This window comes from Vombatus ursinus, unplaced genomic scaffold (assembly GCF_900497805.2).
Source record: "Vombatus ursinus unplaced genomic scaffold, bare-nosed wombat genome assembly UNPS02014802.1, whole genome shotgun sequence".
NCBI lineage: Eukaryota > Metazoa > Chordata > Mammalia > Diprotodontia > Vombatidae > Vombatus > Vombatus ursinus.
The window spans coordinates 22,789,523-22,801,954 of NW_020954580.1; the positions used below are offsets into that span (position 1 = coordinate 22,789,523).

General features: G+C 32.7%; 1 protein-coding gene across 5 annotated transcripts in view; it reads right to left on the reverse strand.

Moving 5' to 3' along the window:
• Window positions 1-12,432, reverse strand: part of ABI2 (abl interactor 2) — a 127,220-nt gene that overhangs the window by 66,814 nt on the left and 47,974 nt on the right. For all 5 annotated transcript variants that reach the window (XM_027873606.1, XM_027873604.1, XM_027873605.1 and 2 more), the window contains exon 4: window positions 1,207-1,304. In XM_027873606.1, coding sequence (XP_027729407.1) covers window positions 1,207-1,304 — 98 coding nt within the window. The remainder of the gene's footprint in view (window positions 1-1,206; window positions 1,305-12,432) is intronic.

The window sequence follows — 12,432 nt, forward strand, 5'->3', positions numbered from 1 at the left end:
TTTTATTTCCCTTTCTCCCAGGGAGCCTACAAAAACTTCTCCTCCCACTTCATTACATTCTCTTTCCTTCCTATTCTTTTTGTTATTTCAGTTCACTCTCTTTTCCATTGTTCTTTCTCATATCTCAGCTCAATAGTTTCCCTGTTCTCAACTGTTCCAAAGTACTTAATCCGGGGGGTTTTTTTGGTGAGGGGGCCAAAAACAGAATTGCACCTTAGTCATTTTTAAGCACAATATATAATGCCAATCTGAGACTTCAAAACACTATGATTTTTTAATATTTTTTTTTAAAAATCCAATTTGTCATTAGAATGTCTCTAAAAAGTAGACAGGTCAAATAATACCCCCATTTTACAGATGAAAAAACTGAATCACTGACTACCCAAAAATTAAGAATGAGTGACAGGGTTAAGATTATATAACCCTGGTATCATCCTCCCTCCCAAGTTCTATTATACTCACTGGCACACAACATATGCATGAACACAGTAAGCCAAGTTTTCATTATGATGTTACAGTAATAACAGGAGTTCTTAACCTGGGGTCTGTGAATTTGTTTTGTTTCATTGTTAATATTTTGATAACTGTATTCCAATGAAATTGATTTGCTTTATAACACTATTTTATTTTATGAATAAAAAAAATTATTCTGAGAAGGGGTCCATAGTTTTCACCAGACTGCCAAAAGTATCCTTAACACAAAAAAAAAGGTTAAGAACCCCTAAAGTAGAAGAATGGCAAATTTCTCCCTGAATGGGCTTTTTTTTACTGAAGTCTCATATATAGTCCAGCTAATCAGAAATGCAATATGTGTACAGGTTTAAGTTTACACAAAAATTTAGGTTATGCAAAGTTTTTTTTCCAACAAAATATTGTAAGCTCAGCTCAAATATAATGAGAAAGATGCCACAAACCTGAGAAAAAGCTTCCCTCAAAATTCCAATGTAGTTTTATGTAATGAATTCTAAGTCCATACTAGTATTTTACCTGCAGTTTAAAAATAGATAGCAAATAATACTAGAATGCTTTTATTATCATCAGAATCTATTTTCTGAGAAAGAAAACATACAGGACAGAAAAAATCAGGGAGGAATTTTTTTTTCTTCAGGTTCCATATCATGAGAATCATGTTTAAATAGGCATTGTTTTATTTTCACATATCACTTGAGCTACATGCTGTTTTATAATAATAAGTTACATACTCACCCAAGTGTTCCTTTGCCTGACATTGGTGGGCTGGGTGGTTTCTGAGTAGGTGGTGTTGTACGAGGCAGCCCACCCATCTTCATATTCTGTGTACTCACCTACATAAAACAGTGAGTAAAACTCAATTTAACTTTTAAGTAGTGAAATATGGGGCACCTATGGAAAATGTTGCTATAGGGGAATAGGGGAAGGACCAAATAGAAAAAAAATTAGAGAGGCCATGCACTTCATATGCAATTTCTACTCTGCTATTATTCTAGAGTTGCACTCAAAGGACTCTTCCATATTTGGGGTTTTCAAATTATCAATTACATATATAAAGACTGTATTTGCCATTAGGCCATCACACCAACAACAGATCACTGGCAAGACATATCTGATATATCATGCAACTAAAATTCAAGAGGGATTGATTAGATTAAAATCTTGTCCTTAATACAGGATAACAATTTGAATAAATGTTTAAGCAGTTGCTTATTTTTAAAAAACACTTTTAAAATAATAAAAAAAATACATTCCCCCAAATAAAATGAAATATTCAGTGGCCTAAAAATATAATCTACTATAACTGATAAATCTAAATTGTAGCGGCATTATAAATTGTACAGTATAATTTAGTATTTGGATAATAAATAGGTCAAGTTTACATCACAGAAAGTTAAATGCCTATCTAATGACCTTATTAGAGTTCACTAATAAGAAAACTTCTGAAAACCAAGCTGTGACACACAGGAACTACTTTCAAAACAGCTGGACCAGGACTTGAGGTTCACTGTGTTAAAAGCCAAGCGTAAGCTCATCTCTGGCTACCATTCCTAAAGGAGAAATGCAAGCATGGAGGTACGGCACTCAGCCGAAGCCTGCATAAGGCCCAAATCCCTTTTCCACCCCTCACTGAAAATTCAAGTACCAGAGGAGGAGGCAGGCAGGCAGGCAATCTGGAAGCACTGGGTTCCATCACAACTAAATCCACAGCCCCCAGAGCTTGAACACCTGGCCATGGGTTTGGAATAAAAGGTACATGGCCACTGTAAACATGATTCAAGTCTAATATCAAGCTCTTTGCTACCACAATTTGATGAGATTCTACATAGTCTGTATCTGGTAGTATCTAAAAGTAACTACTAAACATTCCTTCTAGATATTCTATCTTCTATAAATGATGAAGGAAGCATGTTCCCTTTCTAACCAGATTATGTATTCATGTTCAGTTTGTCCCTGCAAAGAATATTTGAAGCGCAAACTACAAGATATTAAGTTATAACAATGGAATCTATTTTAGGACAAAATTTATCAAAGTTATTGCTAAAGATGAATATGAAAAGGAAAATAGATCCAAAAACTGTGTTGATTATTTGATCTGATGTTAAACAGAACCTTGGTGTAAATTAAAAATCTTAAATGTGGTAATGCTACTTTGTGCTCACTTTTCTTAGTTGGAAGTCAATTTTATTTCAAGAATATATAAAGCACATATTTTTTTTACTAAAAATAAAATACTTTTCATAGATGAATGAAATAGTGAACAAGTTGTGGGGGATGTTAACAGTCTTCAAAGGTAACACCTTTCAAGATTTTAAAAAATAAAGCTATAATTCTTCATGGTTGTTGTTGCCTTAAAAATGAAGGTAAAATGGAATATACTTTAGGTATTAATAAAACAAACTAAATCTTGCTCTTCCCCTCATCAGTAATTAGAGGGTATAATAAACCATATTATTGAACTCATAAATATTACAAAACAGTACATCCATAATGGAAGACAATTGTAAGTTAAAATTACCAAATTGAAAACTATATTTTGTCATTAACTTTTATTTTACTGTTGCATTCTTTAATGAAGTCCTTTAAGCTCAACTTTAAGCAATATGAAACCCAAGGTTACTATAAAGAGATGAGGAATAAAAAGAGAGACACTAAACTACATCAATTTCATAGGTATTGGGAGAAAAAGGAGCAGGGAAAGAATAAAATGAGTGAAAGAGGCATTTTATTCTATATACGGGGCATATGAAACAATTTTTCCAGCTTGAAATTTTTCTTTATTTGGTTTTTGGAAACTAATGTGTTTCTTTAAATTGCAGTATCTTCTATACGTCATTTATGAAACTTGAATAAGCACTTACCTGTCTGAGTTGTCCAAAAAAAAATAATAAATCATTCCATAAGGTCAAATTTGGTACTCATGTTTGAACATGTCAAATTTAATAAGTTACAAGATTTCCAGAATGTTTACCTGTTTCCATGAGATGGTTCATATATATGTGATGATTAACAAAATTTACAATTAAGGAATTCAAGCAGAATTCCCAATTCAATCTGAATTTTATGCATTCCCTGGTGATAGCCACCTTTATATTAAACTAAAATAGATTCAGTATTTAATCAATAAATCAAATACAGGTTTTGGAAGTACTAACTTTTAAACACACAATACAGAACACAAACAGAAACCAAGTACTGCTTTTAAAAAGTCAGGTTAAAAAAGGAAATAAGGTATAATATTAATGTAATTTGAATGGAAAATGCCTATAGCCTTTACCCAATACTTCAGTTAGTCCACAGTTAAAACACAGAGTTAAAACACATGCTGTTCACCATGTTGTGAGACGCCTGAGGTGCCTACACCTACCCAAAGGATGACACTGGGTGGATGTACGCTTGGAAAAAGAAGGGCTCTGGCAAATGGGGAAGACAGACCAATTGAGTAAGAAGGAAGAGAAGTTAGTGCAGATTTGGAAGAAGAGCAGCCATATAAGAAAGTGAAACAGATGTTATGGACTTAGAAAAAAATGGGACAGCTAAACAGAGAAGCAATGAGAGAGACAGAACTTGAAAGAAAAGAGAGCTGTTCATTAAAATTTATAAGAATAAGAGCCCGGAAGTATCGCTGGGGCAAAGAATATACATACGCAAAGATAGTTCTGAAAGGAAAAAAATCTAAACTATCAATGGTCATATGAAAAAAATGCTCTAAATCACTAAAAATCAGAGAAATGCAAACTAAACAATTCTGAGGTACTACTTCCCACCCATCATATTGCCAAAGTTGACCAAAAAAGAAAATGACAAACAGGTAAAATAATACAAGATTTGGGCAACTGTAGATTGCTTATAGAAAGCAATTTGGAACTATGCTCAAAATGCTATTAACCTGTGCATACTCTTTTGATCCAACAATACTGCTATTAGGTTTATACCCCAAGGAGATCAAAGAAAAAAAGGGCTCATATGTACAAAAATATTTAAAACAGCTCTTTTTGTGGTGGCAAAGAAATGGAAACTGAGGGGGTACCCATCAATTGTGTAGTGACTGAACAAGTTATGGTACATGAATGTGATGAAATACTATTGTGCCTTAAGAAATGATGAAGGGCATGATTCAGAAAAACTTGGGAAGATTATATGAACTGATACAAAGTGAAGTGAGCAGAACCAGGAGAACAATTTATCTAGTAACAACAATAATATAAAAGACAAACATATGAAAGATTTAGAAACTTAGACCAACATAACTGAACCAACCACAGTTCCATGGGACTAATAATGAAACATGCTATACACTTCCAGAGAGGGAGATGATGGATTCAGACAGCACACTGAAGCATTTTGAGGGGCAGGGGGAAAGATGGTTAATACAGGAATCTGTTTTGCTTGACTACATATTTTTAATGGGTTTTGTTTTTCTTGCTTTCTCAACAGGGAAGAGAAGGTTAGAGGGAGAGAATTCAGAACTGAAAATAAAATTAAAATGAATTTTAAAAATAAATTACATTTAACCTTTTATTTAATGAATATACATTATTTATATCCCCTCACAATCCACCTCTGTCTTTAGAGTGGATCAACTTTGCTAAGAGTTGTTGCTCAAAGGCAATGGGAGATCTAAGAGCATGGAGGCATAATCAAGACCATAAGTAGTAAGAAATGCTACTAGTGGCCTCAAAGTATTCTGTCTCTTCCCACTCAAATTAAAACATTATTCTCATTCTCTTATCATCATCAAGGCACTCACACCACCCTCTTACCCAAGAAGACACAGATGGCTGGAAGAAAGAATAGGCTTCCCCAGCAAGGAAGCCAGATCAAAAGGGAACAGGCCTGAATCCTTCAGCAATACAACAACAAAAGACACCCTATGGGAAAACAGAAATCCACAACAGTTTCTTGACAAGGGATATACCCCAGGGATACCAGAAGACACAGGAGCCTACAGTGCTCTAAGTACAAACACACCAAGAGAGATGGAAGCCAGCAACAAGAGTACCAAACATTACGAAGAAATATTGTGCATCAAGGGATATCCAAAAGGTAAACTTATATAAAAGAGCAACTTCAGAACTACCAGTATAGTCTCAGAGAAAACATGGTTTTGGACACAAAGACTGCAAGAGTATGTGGAAGAAATGAAATTATAAGTGAAACAACAGCAGAAGTAAGAACTGGTAGAAGAATAAGTAGCATAGAACAATGAGTTCCCTAAAAATTAGAACAACCAAAGAGAACTCAATAACTCCCTGAGACAACAAGAAATATTAGAATAAAGTGAAAAAACTGAAAAAAAATTGGAGAAAAATAAGGTACCTATCAAAACAACTTACTAGGAAAAATAGGTCAAAGAGTAATTTGGGAAGAAGCTAAAATAATAATGAAGTATTTACATTCTAATAACAGAATCATAGAAAAATAACCCTTTCACAATCCTACAGGATCCTCAAGGGTCACAAATGAACTAGGAGTGGTTTTTTGGTTCAGTTGTAATGGTCTTAAGTTAGCAAAGAAAATGAAAGGGAAAACAACAGACTAGAGAAGAAAAGAGAAAGCAAGCAGTATAATTTACTCTTTTCCAACAATTAGGATATATTAAAAGACAAGTATAAAAATATGGGCGGTAAACAAATATCCCATGATCCTCATTACTCCCCAATTCTTAAAACAGAGAGAGGAAAACCAAATTGCTGTCATAAAAATTTGAAAAAGGAGAAGTTACAAGTGAGAAGAAAATCATTAGAAATCATTTTGGCCAACTCTATGCCAACAAAACTGACAACAAATGAGATGTAAGAATACTTACAAAAATATAGGATACCTAAAAAAAATGTTTAATAGGACAGTTTAAAAGGCCAATCTCAGAAAAGAAATTAAATGAGTCATCAATGAACTTCCAAACAAAAAAGATGGAGGACCAGATGGATTTTACATGTTAAATCTACCAAACGTGCAAAGAAAAAAATCAATTTCAGTAGTAAATTATTTACAAAAAAAGGGGATGGAGGGGATCCTTCAAAATTCATTAATGATGCATACAAGGTAGGAATGAGCCAGAGATAGACAAAGCAGAGAAAAATAAACTAATCATCCCAGTGAATATCAACATTAAAATATTGAATAAAATATATCACAAAGAGGCTACAGCAACATATTAAAAAGATTATACACTGAGAAGATTGGCATTTCATTAAAAATGAATTGGCTTGTTCAATATTAGGAAAAATGACAGCCATAAAGGACTAATAACAACTACAACTAAATATGATAACAAAAACAAGATTGTATATTATATTAAAAATGTAGAAAAAATTTTGACAAAAAATAACACATATCTGTTTAAAAAAACACCTCTAAGTAGCATAGGAATAAATTCACTTTTCTTAGAAGAGTAAATATTATTTATATAAACCAAGAATGAGAATTATATGTAATAGAAAAAATAATATGTAATAGAGATCTCCAAAGAGATCAAGGGTAAAGGAAAAATGTCCATTATCATCACTATTATTTGATATAGTTCTAGAAATGGCAGTATAGTAGTAAGACAAGAAAAAGAAATTGTAGAAATAAGCATAAGCCAAGAAGGAAGAAAATTAATGCTTTTTGCAGATGATACGATGATAGATAGATAGATGAATGATAAAGATAGATAGAGAACACTAAAGAATCAACTAAAAGTGTAGCAAGATAAAAAATAATCCTGTGTAAGTCATCAGTTATTCCGTATGTTACCAAAAATACACAACAGGAAGTGATGGAAAAAGATACTCCAATAAAGAATGTGTAAAATATTTAGGAGTTCACCTACCATGATATGCACAGGAATTATGTGACTACAACCTCAAAACACTATAGTAAAAAAATGTCAGACCTAAATAATTGGAGGGATATTAATAACTCAGAGCTGGGGCAAACTAATATAATAAAAATAATTATCATTCCTAAATTAATTTACAGATTCATTGCTATGCCAATAAAGCTATGAAAGGATCACTATATAAAGCTAGATAAAAATAAGTAAATTCATCTAGAGATACAACAGATCAAGAATTTCAAAGGAAATCATGAAAACAAATAGAAATAAAAAGAGCCTAACAGTACCTGATCTCTACAAAGCAGTAAGTCTCAAAACTATTTGAACCAGTTTAAAAATGGAAAAGTTGATCAGAATCCTGGATTAGGTATGCAAGATTCACAAACAAAGGAATATAGTAGCATAATGTTCAATAAGCCCAATGACCTTAACTAGGGGGTTAAGGACTCAGTAGTCAACAAAACTGCTAAGAAAACTGCAAAGTATTCTGGCAGAAATTAGTATTTCACAAAACATACCACAATAAGCTACAATGGATACAAGACAGATATAAAAGTTCATATCACAAACAAGACAGAAGTGCAGGGAAGAAGATATCTTTCACAACTATGAAGAGAGGAAGAGTTCTTAACCAAACAAGAGATAGAGAGGTTTGGGGGAGATAAGATGCACAACTTGGAATACATAAAATTGAAAAGTTTCTGAGCAAACAAAATCAATGGAGTTAAAATTAGAAAGGAAAGCTAACTAGAAAAACAGCGTTGTAGCAGGTTTCTCTGACAAAGAGGATCAAGTAAGATATTTGTACTCTGTAAACCTCAAAGCAATATATAAATGCTAGCTATTATTATTACTATTATTTTCATATCCAAGATATATAAAAACTTATTCACATATATAGAAGCAAAAATTAATCCCGAATAGACAAATGGTCAGAGGATACTAATAGTACTCAAAGGAAGATATCCCAGTTATAGCTATATGAAAAAATGCTCTAAATCACTAATACTTAGAGACATTAAATGAAGTCTGAGGGACTTCACACCCATCAAACTGATAGCGGGAAAATAACAATTGTTGGAGGGACTGTGGAAAAACAGGCACACATCAACAGTGTTGTCGATGAGACTATGCACTGATCCAACAATTTTGGAAAAAAATTTGGAGTTATGTTCCCCAAATTAACTAACTTGTACAGACCTTTTCACTCAATAATACCACTACTAGGCCTATTCCCCAAAGAGATCAATCAAAGAGGACAAAAATATTAAAAGCAATACTTCGTCATAGCAAAGGACTGGAACCAAAATGGGTGTCTTATGAATGTAACAGAATATTATTTTAAATTAAGAAATTACAAATGGAATGGATTAAGAAAACTGCAGAGATTTACATGAATTAATGATGAAATAAAGTGAGCAAAAAAAAATATTTTATAAAATGACTACAGTATTATAAAAGAAAAACAATTTCAAAAGACACAAGAATTCTGAAGTAACCAACTACAACTCCAGAGGATAGATGATGGCAAGCATGTTTGTATTTCCTGACAGAAAGGTGATAGACTAGAAATAGACATGTCATGTATTTTTAGAGATGGCCAATATGCAGATTTGTTTTGCTTGACTGTATTTATGTTTTTAGAGAGGATAACAAATAATTGCTCCTCAGCACCCTGAAGACTCAGCAACAAAACCTTGAAGAATCAGAGGCCTCAACATGCCTATGGTTTGCATTCCTAATTCTTGTCTTATTTTGAGACATAGTCACTCTGTATGTTATTCATATTATTTCTCTACTTTAGTGGAGAGGTTTATGGTAGAGTAGGAAGAGGGGTGAACCTGCGATTCTGAGAGAACAAGGTTCTATACACAGTTTTGACAATGACTAGTTGGGGACCACTGACAAGTTACAGAAAATCTCTAATTTAAATTCCCTAGTTATAAAGTGGGAATGATTATAACTATACTAACAATCTCTTAAGGTAGTCGTAAACATCGAGTAAGTTCATCTATGTTCGATATTTTGCAAATCTTAAAGTAATATATAAATTATTATTATCATATTCTCTGCATATTGCTAAGATGTCATAACTCAATGTAGCACCCTGCACTAAAACTGAAGACTGTCTTCATGAGTTACAGTAGACAATAAGTTTATCAGGCAATGAGTTAAATTGCTCCTCACATGACATACAGTCAATCCCATATGCCATGTCCTTCTAGCTTACCTAGTCCATTGAAACAGGCTTCAAGAGCCCTGGGTTGCCTCTGTGCTATGATGAGTAAAACTGAAAGTAAAATTTTAGTTTATGGCAGAGGTGTCAGACTCATGGTCTGAACCAGATTAGAGGGTAATTGGGAAATGTTTAACCAAAACAAAATAATGAAACAGATGATGTAAATATGTGGTTTTCTAAGTCAACATGCCACCCAAAGGGACCCCTTCTATTTGAGTTTAATGCCATTAGTTTAGGGCATGTCCTTCATAACCTTGGAAATCCAAACTGATCAGGGTAAACCAAATCCACATAACACAAAAATGTATCTTAAGAAGTCTTTACCTCAAAATTGTAACCTAGTAACAGACTTCCTGACAATTAGAAAAGACTAAAAATAAGTCAATGACTCCATTAGACAACAAAAAATAACAAAACAAAATCAAATGATTGAAGAAATCTAAGAAAATGTAAGGTATCTTATATCAAAAACAACTAGCCTGAAGAGATAGAGATCATTTAAGAATCATTTAAGTCATAACCAAAAAAGGAACTTAGACATCATATTTCAAGAGGATCTTGAAAGAAAACTGCCCAGGTCTCTTAGAACCAGAAAGAATTCACTGGTCACCTCCTGAAAGAAAGTCCAAAGTAAAAACTCCAAGGAGTGTGACAGACAACATCCAGAGCTTCCAGTTCAAAGATGAAAAAAAAAAAAATACTTCAAGTAGCTAGAAAATTTTGATACTCTTAAAAGGAAAAATGAAAAAGAGTGGGGAAAAGGTTACACTAAGGAAGAGATGAGGAAGAGAGATAGGGACATATTTCACATAATGTGTGGGCAAAAGTAGAAGTCTATTCAAACACGGAAGGGAAAAAGGGAGAGGGTGGCACTTGAACTTCACTTTGGATGGAGGCAAAGTGAAGAAGAAACAGGAAAATAATTTATATTTTAAAACAACATCAAACATTAAAACAACACTGTAAAAACTTATAATTTTTAAAGATTTAACAACAATCAATACAGTGATTAGCCACGATTTCAGAAGATTCAGAAGACCCACGATTTAGAATCCTGCTTACATCCTAACAAAGAGGTGACAGACTAGTTATGGAGAGTGAGATAAGCATTTTTGGACACAGCCAACCTAGGAATGTGTTTTGTTTGACTATGTTTGTTGCAAGGTTTTTGTTGTGTTGCTATTTATCTGCCTGCTCCACGCTCCCCTACCCCATAACCCCAAGGGAAGAGGAGGGAAAGAGAGCAGATGTTTGTTAACTGAAAAAAAAAAGTTTTAATTACTGGGAAAATTGAAAGGTGAGAAGAAGTCTTTACATCTAAATAAAAAGACTAGAAAGGTTTGGCGTAGTGGGACTTCAGACTATATTGAGATCTGTATGACATAATATAAATAATTCCAAAGAGAATTCCCTTGTTGGAGCTCAAATAAGACAATCAGGTAGATAGATAAAACACAGATTTGGATCAAGGGGATGAGAGGCAAAAATATGAACAAAGCTACCCTATTCTATCTATAAAATAAGTTTTACTTTCAAAGAAAAACAAAGTTATTTTTCCTTACTTATAAACAAAAAAAGGATCTGCCAAAAGACCTCCATCTGTAATGGAGTGTATTTTTTCTTTGGCTTTAAAGGGGTTAAACTTATGGAACTTGCACAAAGATTTTTTTTAAATTACATCATTCTACTAACCAATAAAAGTTTTCACACCAAATTCTAAGAACATGAAAACTCATAGTTAAAAAAAAAATCCTATAAAGTTAATAGTATTAAGAGGATTTTCATAGCAGCATTTTAAGGGTTAGAATCATTTCCCTGTCTACTGTATTATCAACTAAAAATAATTTTATAAACTCAGCAGAACAAAAAATGCAGGAGAGAAGGGAAAGGTTAAAATTGAGATAAGTGGGAAAAATGAAAAAATGGAGTGAAAATAATGTTTTATCAAGGTCCTATTGTACAATTTCTTCAACTCAAATGAAATTTCTTTACCAAAAAAAAAAATGTAAGTGCTGAAATATTACTGAAACAAGTTACAAAAGAAACCATTTTCTCAATCTACATTTTGTTCAAAGTTTTTAGCACAGTGTGTGACATTATGACATACTTATAACTTCTTACATTTTATACAATCATGACTTTCAATGCTCAAAAAGTTCCATTAAAAGAAGTTTTATTGAAATTAAGGAAATGTAACTATTGTATACCTTACTTGAAAGGAAGGTAATATTTCCCCCAATAAAAACTATGATACTGCAACTTTTAAAAAAACACACAAAAATGTTGAATCACTTCAGTTTCCTATAAATATCTGAATATTTCACATTCATTAACAATAAATAGTGGAACAGAGTCACAAAATATATAAAGCACACCGTACATAGGATAAAAAGAATATTACACAGGGGGAGGAATAAAACAAGATAACAGATCTCTACTACAATGGTTAGTCCTATTGCAAATTGAAGAAAATAGTCCTCATTTTGTTAACATTCAAAACTTAATTTTTCATAACCATATTTTAGAAGGTTATATTTGTTGTGATTAAATCAATCATTATGAAATACCTACTCATCCAAAAAAAAGGCAAAGTCTTGCCTACTACCCTGAAGACAAGATATAAAAAGACATGATAGAGAACAAGTGATTTCTTTAAAGGATCAGTTACAAATAATGCATCTTTACTCCCCATATGTAACATTCTGTATAAGAATAAAGAATGGATATCCAGCCCTGGAATCTCTTACCTTAAATCTAAGCAACCACTTAATGCATAAATGGAGCAAATAAAAGAGGTAAGGAAAAAAAGCATTGAAAGGTTAGTTGGAACTTCAGGATATGAAGAGAAAGGAAAAAAGAAAGAAAAACAAAGTTAAGCATTCAGCATTAACAAAATAATGTT